The 16,406-nt window shown below is 35.3% G+C and overlaps 1 protein-coding gene across 1 annotated transcript in view; it reads right to left on the reverse strand.

Annotated features, from left to right (window-relative positions):
* Positions 1-3,740: 3,740 nt before the first annotated feature.
* Positions 3,741-16,406, reverse strand: part of HMGN3 (high mobility group nucleosomal binding domain 3) — a 37,193-nt gene continuing 24,527 nt past the window's right edge. The window contains 5 exon segments of the mRNA XM_039367085.1: positions 3,741-5,536; positions 5,539-5,596; positions 5,705-5,818; positions 9,372-9,419; positions 10,990-11,019. Of these exon segments, the coding sequence (XP_039223019.1) occupies positions 5,454-5,536; positions 5,539-5,596; positions 5,705-5,818; positions 9,372-9,419; positions 10,990-11,019 (333 nt within the window). The 3' untranslated portion in view covers positions 3,741-5,453.

Consider the following 16,406-nt stretch of genomic DNA (forward strand, 5'->3'; position numbering starts at 1 on the left):
CTAGTACTGTGGTTCTCAACCTTTTTAATGCCGCGACCCCCAACCGGTCGTAAGTCGAGGACTACTCAACCGGTCGTAAGTCGAGGACTACTCAACTGGTGCAGCACCATTTGCAGAATGGGACTTTTGGCGGGCTCAGCAGGGTCGAGACAGTCTGGACAATTCCAATTGGCTTTTGAAAGCCAATAGAATAAAAGGGAGTAGCACAGCTAAGGAAAAGGGGGAAAAATGGCGGACTGTGTTGTTTGGCGACCCCCGTGAAATGGTCGTTTGACCCCAAATGGGGTCCCGACCCACAGGTTGAGAACCACTGTTCTAGTACAACTCAGTGAAGTTGCCCAGTTATGCCTATTTTAAATGTGTGCATCCGTTCTATTTTACCTATGTAAATGTACCGTAAATGCCGGCGTATAAGACGACTTCCGCGAGCGCTGAAATCGGCGCCAAAGATGGGGGTCGTCTTATACGCCGAGTCGTCTTATACGCCGGAAATACTGGTAGTTTACGGCGTATAAGACGACGTTCTAGGAATGCGGCCCGGCTATAAAGACGGGGGTCGTCTTATACGCCGGGTCGCCTAATACGCCGGCATATACGGTAATAGGAAATATTATTGTATTACAGGAGATCATAAGGTTTTCTTAAATGGAGTCACTTGTAGAGTTCCACTTTCTCTTTATAATAGGGTCCTAAAATAACAGCATTCTAGATCATACAAAAACCCATCCTGAGAATTAAGACTGCTGCAACATACTTGTAAAAAAATGAATGTAGTGAATTAAGTACTTAAATGAGAAAATGGTAACAAAGGAGGGGACAGAAACTGCAAGAATGCATTCATTGAGGGCAAAGATACAGTAATTGCCTGTAATAAGATGCAAATTTGTGAGGGTTGACTAGTAATCTTGCCAGGAAGTGACGTATAATCTATGAATTGGACCAGATTTTGCAATCTTTAGTTTTTCACAGACTTACTGAAAGATATTAACCATTTACCTTGAAAGCAATATTTAAGTTTACCTAAACAAATCTTGATGGTAAGCAGAGTAGTAGCTGGCAACGTAAGAAAGAGTTGAAGTTATATTTGCTTCATGTATCAGGATTACAAGGAAAGCAAAAAATAAAGGACATCCCTATTGCCATAGCAGTTACACTCAAACTTCCACTCTGTGGTGGTTCCCAGGGTGAAAGCATTAATGCATCTGGCTAGAGACTTCTTTCATGCAGAAAAGCAGAGATACAAAGCTGAAGCAGATAAACAGCACCTGCTCCCTTATTAGAAAGACAGATGATGAAGTGGAGTCTGGTGTCTTCCTGTTCCCTTAATGCCACAGCAAGGGATTTCGGAAGCAGAGTGGGGACAGTGGAGTGCTTCTGTTTTCCTTGTTCTCAGTGCAGTAAAATACTTTAATAATAATGGAACATACTCTGGCAAATTCAGGATTAAGTCTCTTCACCTCCAAATGAGAAACGCCAACAATGCCTACTTCCCACACACTCATTTTGTAAAATTATTTTATGACTATTAAAGCCATGGGTATTCAATTCTTATTTACAATGATGCCAAATTTCTTACAGCATACATTTCAAACCAACATGTTCTTCTAAATGAGGGATACTTATATTTCTAGTATCTTTTACACTGCTAACAATTCTCTAGCTACCAATTTCAGATTTAATTCAAAATACAGATGTTTTAACCCATATATAACTCAGGAGTCAAGTTACTTGAATATTTTCTGCTACAGAAAATTGCATACTTGGTTATCATCTAGGTCTCCCTGCTATCCAACGTCTGAAAGGTACAGTAATTTTAGATAATTTTGGTTCTGATGTGTCATGAATGGAATTTTCTATTCAGAGAAATTAATCTGAGACAGACAATGCTGTGGAGTGTTGCCATCAACAGAAAACTACTCCAGTCATATGCCTACCCTATGTGTCTTGGCAGATATGTTCCCTGCTATGCAAGAAAAAGTAATCTCTTCTCTAGAAAAAAAAAAAAAACCTTCAAGCATTCTTATTATCAGGGAATGTATTAGCACTTAGCATCAGGGAGAAAATTATTCCAGATGTATTTTTATGAATACTGAATTCTACTAGTCCTAATACTGTTTCTTTTAATTGTGAAGTTTTGTGGTGACCTCTGCTTTGTAATTTTCGTTTATAGATTAAGTTTCCCTTAACCATCAAAGTTCATTCTTTTACTTTTTTAAAAAAAATTTACCTTTTCTACCTATTTTAAACTGTAGAAATGTCAAGTGCTATGAAAAAAATTCTTACACATTATGTTCTTAATGGTTTCAGAAAAGATACCAACAATTCTAATGTATGTTTCAGTGGTGAAAAGAATCAAAAATTGAAGAGGAAGAACATCATCTCCACTGCCTTCTAAATACCAGGAGTTACCTTTGCTGAGTTTGTGTTCCATTGCAGGCTTCAGGCTTCTTATAAAATCTAGAACCTTGATTTTAGCCTCTGCATGCAAGTGAGGTTTCTATTTAGATGTCTGCTCTATAGCTTATGTTGGAATCATATTGATGGGAAATTATATTTGGAAGGGCAAGACTTGCCATTACATATGTGCCCATCTCTCTCCTCCATTACGTGAGTAAAAAATGTCCAATTTTTTACTAATTTGTGTTTTCTTAGCAAAGGGTAATTCCATCATATGTGTTTTAAGTAAACTGAGACATTTAACCAATGTATGCCTTATCTGCTTTCCTTGCCATTTCTTCCTACTAAATGTAGATTGTTAATTGCTGGGGGGGGGGAAACTACACTAAATGGGATTCAAATATATTTTAAAAAGGGCTTTTGAGGAACATTTAACTTTCAATATATAGAATGCTATTTCTGATCAATAAATAATCCAGCTTTACAAATTTTTATCTACCTATGCATTAAATAAAATGTATAACCCAATGTAATATATTTTTCAGATCCATCCAGCAAACTAAAAGTGCATTTTGTATAATTTGAAATTTGTGTAAATTACAGCTTATCAAATAATGGAAAATTAGTAAAATAAGTTTTAAAATGTATTAGACCTGGGGAGAAATCATGAACATGAGTGATACATAAAGGCTCTAATACTATGACAGGAACATTTGACTTAATTTCAAATTTTTCCATGAACAAATTTTTTGAGTTTTCATTTTTTTTTCAATTCTGGGACAATGTAAGTATTATTAATTCTTTTTCTTCCATTAGTAGAAACACTTTAAAGATTGGTCAATAAATCTCTTGTGTCTTAATTACCTAACTGTAAGATGAAAAATAAGAGCATCCTACATCAAAGGGATGCTGCAAAGAAATTTATTAATGTTTGAATATCATAAACCTACTATTAGGTTTATTGTGATAAAAGTGAAAGAAAAAAAGTCAGTAGGGCTTTATTTTAGAAAACAATCACAAATTGTGTTATGTTTTACTCTATGAAAAGATTAAGCTGCATATCATTCAAAACCAGTTCAATGCTTTGAATCTTTACAAAATGATAAGGACTAAGGAAAATCATTTTCATATAAACACATCTTCAAGCTTTTTATATATAACATTGTATTTTATCATGTGTATCAACACATGAAATGCTTTTATTACATTATATCATATTTTTCTCCAGCAACGTAAGCATAGGAGAGTAACTGAATTCTTTTAAAACAAAGTAAGATTTGTAAAAGTAGTTGATCATTATTGTTAATATCAGTTTTGCTAAATACTAAATAAAGACATTTGAGTTGGATGATAATTACTTTATTGGTTGAAACATGCATATAACTCCAGACATTGTGGCCACAAGTGCAGCAATAAAAATGTTATGAAGAAAAAGTTTCCAAACCCTCAGAAAATAAAAGTACTTAAATTTCAGCCAAAAAGAAGAGAGAAATAACTAGATGCTTACAAGAGGTTAAAGCAGTGTTAACATGAGTTATAAAAAAAATCTCTATTTAATATCATTACAATTATAGACTCCTTCAAAGATATTTTTACATCATTGTTTCAGAAGACCACTCCAGTGTTTTAAATCTCCATTTTGATATTAAAATTTAAGTAAATGAAATAAATGAACAGAAAATACTAAGTGTAAGTTAAGCTGAAAGGAACTGCAGTTTTCATCGTCATATATATATATATGGACTGGGAAACAGTTAAGAGAAGGAAATATAAAAGTGAAACAACTGTTCTTTCAAGAAAGCATAAAGTAATTTCCACTTACAATACTGTAGCATAAAACAGTGCTGAAAAAAATAATTTGTTACATAATCCATGGGCAATTTATATTTTTCTGTACAAAGTATAAGGCCTTTAAGATGTGTGAACCATCCAAGTGTGTAAGACAGCTCATCAGAGCTCCTTAAAGACTCTAGTTTTGCATCTAAGCTTTGGGTGTTCTATGGTATATTTGGCAAATAGCTCTGCAAAAAGTGGTGGCTGCCTCTTAAAGCTCTGCTAGTTTGCTTAAAATACATTAATTGTAAATATTATTCTTATCTCCTGTTCCTAACCATAAAGTCAATCAATTTTAATATTATGCTGTAAGCCCCACTGTTTTCTATGAGCTATAATCTTGATTCTGAAGTAACTGTTGTAACAAAATTTCTAAACAACTGAGTTAAACATTTTTCTGACAAGCATTAGAAGGCATACCTCTGATTTAGAAAGATACTAATGAACCATATTTGTTAGCACTGAGACTTTGTTATTTTTAAAAATGAAAAGAATCCCATATGGACAGCAGGTAGCCAAATGTATACATGTTTCATTAAAACACTTAATCCTTAATTACAAAAGCACCACAAATTATTGCTCTAGGGTAAAAATGGAAAATATCTGAATACCCACAGTAAAAACATCACTATATGCACCAAGACTTACAGCTCTGAAAACCAAATATATGGAATGCTTGTTCAATTTTATAAATACTTTTGTTTTCCAAAAGTTGTTTTAATGATGCTTTTTTTTCTTAACTTGACAACGTTGGGAATTTCTAGAAGTACTGATACAGAAGGAAGAAGCGTTCATATATAGTTTATCAACTTATTGTAAGTCCTAAAAAATTAGCATTTACAAAGTACTTGATAAAAATATCTTTTAAAAGTTGTCAAGAGGTACATAAAAACATCCTCAAATGTTCATGTCAGTTCATATGCACCTGTCATCTACTGATTCAATTCTGTGCCTGTAAAAGGGAAAAGGGAAAATGTTATACCAGTCTGCTTTTTATAAAGAAAGACTAATCCTACTTCATCTTCTCTGAACAAATTTTCAGTACTCATCATCTTTCCTTTTGCTACAAAAGTTTGAAGCAGACAAAATGGGTTATTTAACAACTATTATATTATAGACAGGACAACTATAAATATTCTTGCATTTACAGGTTCCTGGTTTGTAAAAGCCATAGAAACCTTACCTGCTAGCTTCCATTGTTCACAATGAAAAGCACCACACTACTACCTGTTCCTATTCACTGCATATGTAGAATGCTCTACTGTACCCTTAACTTTCACTGTTTCAATCTGCCCTTTTACTGACATGTGCTGGGTGGGACACTTCTGGATGTTGAAACACTAACAGTTGAGCGAAAGATGAGAATCTGTAGTAACATTATGGGGCAACAAAAAAAAGTATTATGAACATGCTTTCAATAGCTCAGAAACTGAATTGTAAAACACTGACTGAATCAGCAGGATATATAAAGTACCTCTTCAGCTTTACTTTCACCATTTTCAGATGGTGTAGTACCTTCCTTTGCAGATTCCTGTTTTTCGTCCTTCTTCCCTTTAGAACCTTTATTAGCCTTTGTTCCAGGTTCCTTCTGATAACAGATCAAATGTACAGAATGATTTATTATACACTGGAGAAAGCACCTAGGTAAAACTCTCCAGAAATAATACAACATACTTGCTTTTAACTCTCTTTCATTGAGAAGACATTGGGATATGTTTCTGAAGTTATACAGAGCCACAATCAGTTACAGAGATGAGAAAATTTTGGTAAAAACCCATCCTACTCTGATGCATACCTTCAAGGTATCTTTTGCTGTCATGTCACATTTGGAATTGGGATTTTTATGTTATTTATAACATTATTATAGCTGCCATTGTGTAAACTTTAGTTGAATCAACACTACAAAGGCTACAAGAAGAAACCAGCATAGCAAATAGTAAGTTGCAACGCTTGTTACTATCTAATAACTAAATGAGAATCCCTCATCACATGAGAAATACAGAAATACAGAAATGGAATCAAAACTATGCTGACTGGCAAGAAATACTAAATGACATTTTACAGGAACAACAAATGACTAGCTTCTGAACAGCAGTAATTGTGACCTCCCTTATTTTTGGCGGGAGAATGAGATTGGTTGTATTTCCCAAGAATCTTGAGTGTGGTAGCAGTGTAATTATCCCGATGTTACAGAGAGTAGCATTAGGACAACTGGAGTTAGGTCTGACAAGATACCCTATGACTGCAGTAACCATCTCACAAAAATGCAGTTTGTATTCTACTCTGTAATTTGAAAACCTTTGACAGGTAACGGAATGCTAGGGGTGCATGAAGAAATGAAACCTTGCCAAAGTTTCTCACATCTAGGATGTTCTGACTGAGACTCTGCCCATAGATATATACAAAATCTGTGAGAAAGAACCATGTTATTTTTACAATTAAAAATAAGTTTTAAAAACCACCAAATGCCTTTTAGCACAATTTAAATTTTAGCATAGCAAATCTATGTGATTTGACACTACTATAAATTTTTCCTACCATTAAATCTGAAAGATATAAAAGTATACTTTGCCATGATAATTTGTATTTTTTCCTTCTTTTGGCCCATTTTCAAGAAGAAAAGGAAAAGAGAGATTTAAGGAGTATTAGGTAGGTTTGTTGCCTTGAGTTGTTTATAAAAAGTAATAAAAGTAGTATAAATAAATAAACATGTTTCTATCATGGGAACATGTTTCTCTTTTGTGTACAAGAAAGGAAATGAGATAACTCATGCTTTTTTCTCCTGTCTCCAAAAGAAATGTAAATATTTTATTACTGTTGGTTAATCTAAATATCTGAGTATCTAAATATTATCTAATATAGTGTTATTTTATCACATCAAATGATAAATTGGAAAGTGTCCATAGGTAGAGAAAAGTAATCTAAAAGAACATGGAATAGGCTATTGGATGAAATTTCAAGAAATAATACAGAGGAACATTCCCAGCCTATAGCTTGTTTATATCTTAGACCAGGGGTGTCAAACTGTCAGGTCGCAGGCCGGATGTGTCATGCCGAAACCGTGCCCACTCCATTGCCGGCAATGGAAAAAAAGTCGCAATATGTCACAACACGTCACGTGACATTGTGAGTTTGACACCTGTCTTAGACTAAACACACTAATATAGGATTGGATCTGGATCCTGCCTCAAATAGATGAGGACCTTCAGACCCAAGGAAGAATTTTGCTGCACAAGGGAAGAGCACTTTTGTCAATTCCACTGCACTCCTTTGTATCCTACTTCCTGGAGACTTCCTAAAAACAGAGATAAAGTTTGACCTACAAGATGGAAAACTGGTGAAAATCACACTAGATTATCCTTTCTGCTATTCTTTACCCTATTTGTAAATAGGGACTAAAAGAAAATGGGATTTATTGCCAGATCAAAACGCAGAAGGTTACACTCTAAAGAATGTTGGAATGGTGTTATCTTAGGTTGATACATATCTGTGATACATATTTTACTGAATTAAAAACAGGGAGACTTATTTCTTTATAAACATTCATAGGACCCACTATGAGTACTCTGACACCAAGAAGGCCATTCTAACCAATTGGTTAATTATATTTAACAAGTTAATTACTAATATTTCCCAATGGAAGACCTCATTAATCTATAGTGCTGTACCCAAAACAAATGGCATTGTCAACTATGATATTATGTTTACATCCTGCCTTTGCTCCATTAGCAAAAAACTAAGTACAATTTTATTCCTGTTTTATCTCAAAAACATCTTCTGATGATATTAATTAGCTCAGTAACACCCAGAGAGCTTCCTTGGCATACTTCATATTAATATACATTATCAATATACTAGACACATGTCCTTCCTAGTTGGTCAATGCCTCATGAGAGCTGACAAGCAGCTGGGCCCAACAGCATTACAAGTGAATTCTTCCTCTCAAAAAGGAAGGTTTTCACCTGCCCTAAAGGAAGTAATGGTCTACCCCCTGCCCAAGAGGTGGATCCAGCAGTACTAGATGATTTTTGTTCAGTTTCCATTTTTCCCTTTGGGGAAAGTTGTTGAGAAGGTGGTAGGCATATAGCTCTATAAGAATGAGATGTGTTTGGGTTCTCGTAATAAAGAAATTTGTAATGTTGTACATTTACATCAGCAATAAGAAATTATAACATCTTTATCTTATAAAGAAAAAAATATAGCTAATCCGTTTTCCAACACATGTTCTATACCTTCCTCAATTATGATTTTCCAAAATAGAATACATTGATTTATTGCTTCACTTTCCACAATAATGAGCCTTTTCTCCTTTGAGTACAGATACAGGTGGTCCTCACTTAACCACCGCTTGTTCAGTGACTATTCAAACTGATGATGGTGCTGAACAAGTGGTACTATGACTGGTCCTTGTACTTACAATGGTTACAGTGTGACAATGAATGCAAGCTGGGGGCACTCGGCAATCAAAACACAATTACAATGTTTGAGCATCCGATGATCACATAATTGCCATTTGTGATCTTCTTTGCTGGCTTCCTAAAGGCTTTCCTAAAGCAAAGTCAATGGGGAAGCCAGAGGAGGAAGCAAATGGTGACCACTTGATATTATGCTTAACAAAGGCATGGGATTTCTTAATAAAGGTAACTGGAAGTGCCATCATTTCCACCACTAAGCATTGTAGTCTCCTGACATCATGCTTTATGACTGCATCGCTTTGTGACAGAAATTCGCTACCAATTACTTTGGTTAAATGAAGACCACTTGTACGATCTATGCTGATAATGATGCCTTACATGACAATAATTTCTGGCATAAAAACCTACAGTTCACTATTATTATTTCTAGTGTTAACAATTATGCTTTAAATGTTGGTGAAGAAAAATCTGATCAGATGACTGGAGAAATCTAATTTCTAGCCTATATGAATGCAACGTTCACTGAGTGAATTTTGGCTAGTCTCTTTTTCTCTCCCCAAACTATTGCAGAGAATCCTTACTGTGAAAATGAAATAAGAGGTATCCCCTACACATACACTTTGAGTTCCTTACAGAAAGAGCAAGATTAGACCAGACCAAAAAGGATGCTTAAGAAAATATGAAAATATTCACTGCACATGGTAAAAAAAAACATGAGTGTTTTACCTTAGCACTTTTCCTTGGTTTAGATTCAGGTTTTGATAGAGCAGGTTTCTAAAAAATATTTACAGAGAATACAACCATTAGCATAGGTACTAAGAAACATTAAGTTACTCCCTTCTCCTTTCCTTCTTATTGTGATAAGAAAAGAGCTGATGTCCATAAATCCACTTCGCCTTTGTAAATATTAGTTCCTATGCCTTCTTCAGAAACATCTGATGTTTCTTTTCCTATAAATTAAAAATGTATTGCAAGAAACTCTTCCTGGTAATCTGAATTAGATATATTATTTTCTCTTTCTAGTTTAAAAATACTGTTTCCTGTAAAAAAAAAAATGAAGCCCCAATCAACGAATATTTATCAGATTAGTCATCATTGCTGTGAATTGATTGGTTATGAATGAACCTGGACTTAACAAATCAAATTTAATGTGACCCAAATTTGACCTGCAACATCTTCCATATATCCTGAAAATTGTGTCCAGCCAGATGACCTGTGGGAATGTTCATGTCCCAGGTTATGCCTAGGGGCACATTATGCCCACAAGAACTTCTCATGGTACCCACAAGAGTCCCTCTTGAAGGAGATGGGTGGTCCAGAAACATGAATATACCGAATATGTCTGTGTGTCTCTTCTTGAGAGTAAGAGGATTTTAACTTTTTTCTTCTTTTAAGCTTCTTTGAAAATTGAGCTAGCCTGAGCATTTTCTTTCTTTGGGACTATTTTCCCATACATTAAAGTACAGACTGGCTCAGGCACCCACGAACCGGCTGCTTGCTTACTGGCTCTGTATCAACTGAGGTGGGAATGGGGGCACTTGAGACCAAGGGCTGGGAGACAACAGTACTATAATTGCAAACAATTATTTTTATGTTTATTAAAAGGAGTGGGAGACAAGTAAAAATTGGTTTGGTTGATGCTGCCATTTAAGGCCAAAAGGCAAAGTAGGGAACAAGAAGAAAGAAGAAGAAGAAAAGAAACAAGACAAAAGGAGTTTATTATGAATGGGTTTTTCACAAAATGCTGTGGGTAGCCAGATCTCTTGAGACAACTATATTATGTTTTCTTGTCCTACAACCACTGGACTGAGCTGGCCATCAAATCTACACAAACAGCCAAGGGTTCCCCAGAGTCAAAAGGATAAGGGACCTCTATTCTAGCCTTTGGGTAGCGATACCTTCCATCAAAAGAAAGAAAATTAATTTGAAGCTTAGGAAGAAAGAGGCAGTAAGAAATATAACTTTTTGCAAATCTTAAGAAACAATATTGATTAAATGTTTGTATTTGCCCAATCAGTTGTGCTCCACATGTATATTTATAGATGCAGTAAATGTTATAACAGTGTCCTAGATATCCAGTGTTCTCAGCTTTAAAATAAATTTCAACTGTTCAAAGCTGCTTTGGGACTTTCCAATGTTCATGGAAGTGAAAAATGCAGCAATCCTTGGTTATTTCAGATAAGAATTAATCTACATTATCCTCTCTTGTGGATAATTATAAAAAAAGAAATTAAGATATGATTATTTTCCCTATCTTCATATGGCATAACCAATACTTTGCATGGATTGGATTAAGAAATATTGGGGCTTCATATTTACAGAAATAACTCTTATAAACACTTACAGCTGATAATCTTGCAGATCGTCTTGTTGGCTATAAAACAAAAATAAAATTTCTTTTAGATTCATGGTAGGTAAAGGGGATTGAGGGTAGTGGTGGTTGTCATTCATTTGCCAATAAAATATACATCAAAAGCAGAAGTCTTTCATATTTTATGCTAAAGTATTTACATTTTGTGGAATTATTTTAGATATATGCAGTGTACTTAAGTAGGATAACTTAATTGTTATACTTGGAAATTTTATCTTCCTTTTTTTCTCCATTGTAATGGAAATATTTTGTGTTAGGATCAGGGCTAAAGATTTGACAGATTATACTCAAAAGTACAGTGTAAATCAATAGTACTTTCAATTTGGTAGCCAGATAATATTTTTTGCTATGTGACTGCTGGGGTTTTCTAAAATTAAAAATGACATATTAATGTTCCAATACAAGATAATATACAGGTAAATATCTTGCATAGCTAACCCAACCTCCCCCTCCCAACCTGGAGCACTCCAGATGAGATCAACTACAACTCCAGGCAACACAGTTGTAGCCCAATGTAATTAGAAGGCATTAGATGGTGGAAGGGTGAATCCAGATAGACAGACAGACAAATGGCTAAAATAGAATTTTTTTACATCATAGTTTAAACCAGCCGGCCCGCCGCTCACACAGCTCACTTCTGTACCAGCCACAGCGTGATAGTGGGCCGTGGCCCAGCAGTTGAGGATCCCTAGTCTATACAGTACTGATTATTAATATTTGGTGCTTGTGACAATAGACATTAATATTTTTTGTTTGATTTACTATTTCTTTTAGAAAACAGCCTATAAACTTGAAAAGTTCTAACTGAAAGCTGATATTACATGTAAACTTACATTGAAAATCTTCAGAAATCAAAATTCTCATTAAATGAGAAAGGAGAATTTTAAGATATTTAGGACTTTAGGATATTGAGCTCCAAAAATAAAGGCTAAATACCATATTACAAATCTGGATCACTTGATTCTTTTTTCTTCCGTTTTAACAAAAAAAAAAATATGGATATATACTATTGGTAAAATAACATTTTTATAATATTGCTATACATGGGAGAGAAGACAAGCTCATATCCAGCTGGAAGGTGTGTCCTGTTGCGCTGCCTAAATGACAGCTTTCATGTTGCCACTGAATAAGCAAATGAGGGAATCAATGTTTTTGCAATACCTGTGCCAATGATAAGGCTCATGTGAAACACCAAAATGAATGAGGGGATATTGTTATAAGAGTCACTGTCTTCTGCTATGCTTCTGGTTCCTGAAAGTGCTAATATCAGAAACAACATGCTGCTGCAGAAGCCACCGGTCACATTTCAGAATATTTTTATGGTATATACTACAAAGAATTTGGTACTTTGGCTTTATTGTTCCAACTTATTTGCAGCACTGAAATATTCATTTGTGGAAGAATTTGCTTGTTAATGTTGGAAAAGATCACTGGAGGTACCATTCCCCAGGATTTCAAGTACTCCTTTTCTCAATCTGTCACCTCAAAGCCTTCTAACTAGCATTCACAGAGTAGGACTAAAAATGCCGACTGAAACTTGAAATGCAGGTCTGCCAAGCAAGGGTTATAAACTTCCTCGATATGTCAAAAATATTACCTAGCTAGATGCCTTTCAGATTTGTGAGGAATTTTTTGAGAATTGTAGCCATTAAGCTGGAGTAGGCTGTTACAGATCTTACCTTTAATGTCTGAATTATGTCTCTTATTTCTAAAATTAGATTAAATATCTTGCGGTATTGCTTGTATATAGAGCCATTCTTTTACAATAGGATGTGATTTTAGTACAATTATCTTAAAGCACATCATTGCAAGTATCTAGTCGATGCATTTTCCCTAAACGTAATTACAATTTTTTTATTTCCTCATTTTCATTCATTAACTATAAAATAGACCACTGCCTTGGAAATGATTGCCTCTAACCTGCAGGAGGGACTATCCAGGAGGGGGCCTGCAGCATGATGGAGAGGACTTCTATTCTTGCAAACCTGTTCCATATATAGTGTTCCTAGGAAGGAAGCCTCTGCTTTTAATTCACATTAGAATCGCCCATTTTTTCCTAAGTCATTTTGAAAACTAGTTTAAGTTGAAGTGACAGTGTAAACAAACCTTTTACAAAACAAGGTAATCAATTAAATGTACAATATGTTGCCATCTTGGCAGCTATTCCAGTACAATACCCCAAAATTGAGTCTTTCCCTTTTTAGGTCTATGCAGCCACCAGATATGACAGATGTTCTACCAGTGGACTGATGCTGTATCAATTCCCCAGTTCTTAAAGTCACACAAATGTAAGATTGCCTTGAAAAATGCACTTTTCTTTCTAAATATACATTTAAAACTAGCAGCATACAGGGAAAAATTGTATGCAAGCTTCTTTATTGTAATGAAAGTAACTATTACAATTAATGGAGAGCCTATGTTTATATATATGTTTACAGTGAGGATCCTGTATCAGAAAAGGGATTATTACTTAACTGCAGCAAATTAATAATTACTGCAGTTAAATGATAATAATTGTTTAAAAAAAACAATTTGCTAGTTGTGGCTAACTCGTAGACATACCAAAAATAAAATAAAACCTTTCATCTTTCTGGATATACTGAAAATACATGCACACTAACAATCCAGCTTAATCCAGTTAGCATCACAAATTTTTACATATCTAGTTTCCTACAAGTAACAAGTTTTTTTTTAGAAAAAATAATCCCTAGAGAACACTGGCTTGATTAAAAAGAAAGGCAATTCATGGTTAATTATTCAGGAAAGTTGCTTTGGTAAATTAAAATGTGCTTTCAAATTGTCAATGTTTTTTAAAAATAGAAAGCATGCATTCATTTCAGCTGATCTGGAAATATTTTCTTAGCATATCATGGTTAAAAATGCCCATTATCACTTTATTACTAACAGCAACATCCATCAAATGTTCTTGATTGAAACGTTAGCTCAAAAATAAATCTGTCATAAAACCTACTTCTATGGAACTAAGGGAAAGTACAATCTAGAAATGAGCCCCAGTGAAACAAAACAGGAGCTATACTGATTTGTTCTCCAAATGTAAGGTTATAAAAATGTGATAAAAAAAAAACTTAAGCAAATATTAATTAGGGCTTGTTCGATGTTCAGTCACTTGAATGGATTTCCTAGGAACTAGAAGTATACTGAAGAAATTATTTATGTTCTGATGAAGTTCCTTCCTGTTAGCCCTATGAGGTATATGAGACTTAGAAAACAATGCCATATAGATCAGGACTGTTTGTATTTTAACAGGTTCAATAATAGAAGTCTTGCAATTCTGAATGCGATTCCCTTTATCTTCATATGAACCTGTAAGGACTTTGTGTGCAACGTTTTCTCAAGTTATTTTGAAGGCCTGGCTCAAGCCCTGCTTATCTAACAAATGCCTTGTTAGCAGTTCCTTCTCCTATCCCTCGGGGCCATTCCCTATTCCCTCTACACATCTTGCCAATAAGATCTTTCCAAAAATGAACTTGCTTAGTTGCCAAAGCATAACATGCAATATGGGTATTTCAGAAGAAAAAGGGAACAAATATTGCACAATGATCAAAATACGCCATTGTGTTACATACAAGCCTTTGTATTTTCCATAAGAAAACTACTCAGGTGAGTATATAAAGTGATACTCCAACAGATATTAGTGCAGAAGATTCTTTTTTAGAAGGTTCCAGGTCAGTGTCGCCTGTACCCAACATCCCTACTTGTCTGTCTATTTATTATTTGTTTATTTATATCCCACTTTTATTATTTCTACAAATAACTCAAGGTGGTAAATATATCCAACACTCCTTCCTCCTAGGGGCAAGGCTAATCTTAACTTATGTTGGCCCTGCTGCAGAGTAAATACAATTGTACTGTAATACAAATACTGCTTAGTTCAAGACTGTCTTTTAATATTACTTCTGCTCCTGCTATTTTTACCAAATGGAGCTTCTGTCTTATTTCCCTTAAAATCAATTTCTTTTATAATTGGAAACCATGCAAACAAATGCAATACATGTATTCTTGGCAGAAGGGGGTAAGAAGTGGGGGGGGGATTATTTAAAAAAAAGTGTGACAAGCAGAAAAAAAAACTACTTCAAGCTATTCCTAAAATATGCCAATATGAGGGACAATTCTAAGTCTGCGAAGCAGATTCCTCATTTAAGGTGTTTCAGTTCACCAGTGGAGTGAACTAACTTTGTACCAGATGGGAATGAGTTCCCTTGCAGAGCAGACATGTCCTTGGAGATAAGAGCATTCTATCTTTCACAGGCTTATTTGCACATTGCTTCTGCTTTTAAAATAAGGAAGTTATAATTTCAAAGGGGAGTTATAAATAGCAGCAGCTTACACTAAGACTTTGGAACTTGTGTATTCCGTGTAAATATTAAAACTACTTGTGAACATGCCAGTGATTTTTAAGTAGTTGGCATTTGATTCTGTCCTTACGGCTGTACTTGTTTGCAAAGAATCTCTATAGGACAATATAAAGGGGTTTGGTTTTGTTCTCACATGTCATGGCATACCTAGGCATGAGGCATTCAGTCAAAGCTGTGATCTGGTATATGAGGCTAGGATTGCCTTCTCTTAACTCTCTCTCTCTCTCTCTCTCTCTCTCTCTCTCTATTATAAATCAAGCTTCTGTGGGCAACCTTACTGAATTTCAGCCACTGGAGCAACATGACTTGTGGAGGTTTGTACTGCCAAAGGTGTCTGCCCCAGCATGTGGAAATTATTCAAGAAGTGCTTCCTGCCTGGGAAAGGAATTATCTCTCAGTGTTCCCATTAACATAATGCAGTGGTGGCGAACCTATGGCACGGGTGCCAGAGGCGGCACTCAGAGCCCTCTCTGTGGGCCTGCGCGCTGTTGCCCCAGTCCTAGGCCTTCAGCTGGGTTTTATAAAACCTTTTCGCTTTAGGCCTCTGCCACTGTGTGCAAACAAAAAAAAAAAAGGTTCAGTCAATTTCAACTTCTTGTGGGGAAAAAAAAAGATCTTGCAAAGTTGGAATTGATTGATTGAACCTTTTAGTCCCACCCAGTATGCCATTACCATCGCAGCCACTCCCACCCAATGGGCCACACCCACCCAGCACCCGATGATGCATAAATGGGTTTTGAGTTGCAGTTTGGGCACTCGGTCTCTAAAAGGTTCGCCATCACTGACATAGTGGAAGAACTTTAAAGGCCATCTGGGAACAACTGTTATAGCAAATGTAACTGACAGGACATTAAGCTTATCCATGGGCATCTATTCCTAACCAAAATGATAAAAGATAAACTTACAATGCCACATCTGACATTTCAAACTTCCATCATAACATTGCACAGAAGTTTCTAAGGGGCATGTTTTGTCATTGTTCACTCCTTTGCATCAGGCTAAAAATCAGGAGAC

Source organism: Crotalus tigris, unplaced genomic scaffold (genome assembly GCF_016545835.1).
Source record: "Crotalus tigris isolate CLP2741 ecotype Arizona unplaced genomic scaffold, ASM1654583v1 scf7180000020550.821452, whole genome shotgun sequence".
NCBI classification, from domain to species: Eukaryota; Metazoa; Chordata; class Lepidosauria; order Squamata; family Viperidae; genus Crotalus; species Crotalus tigris.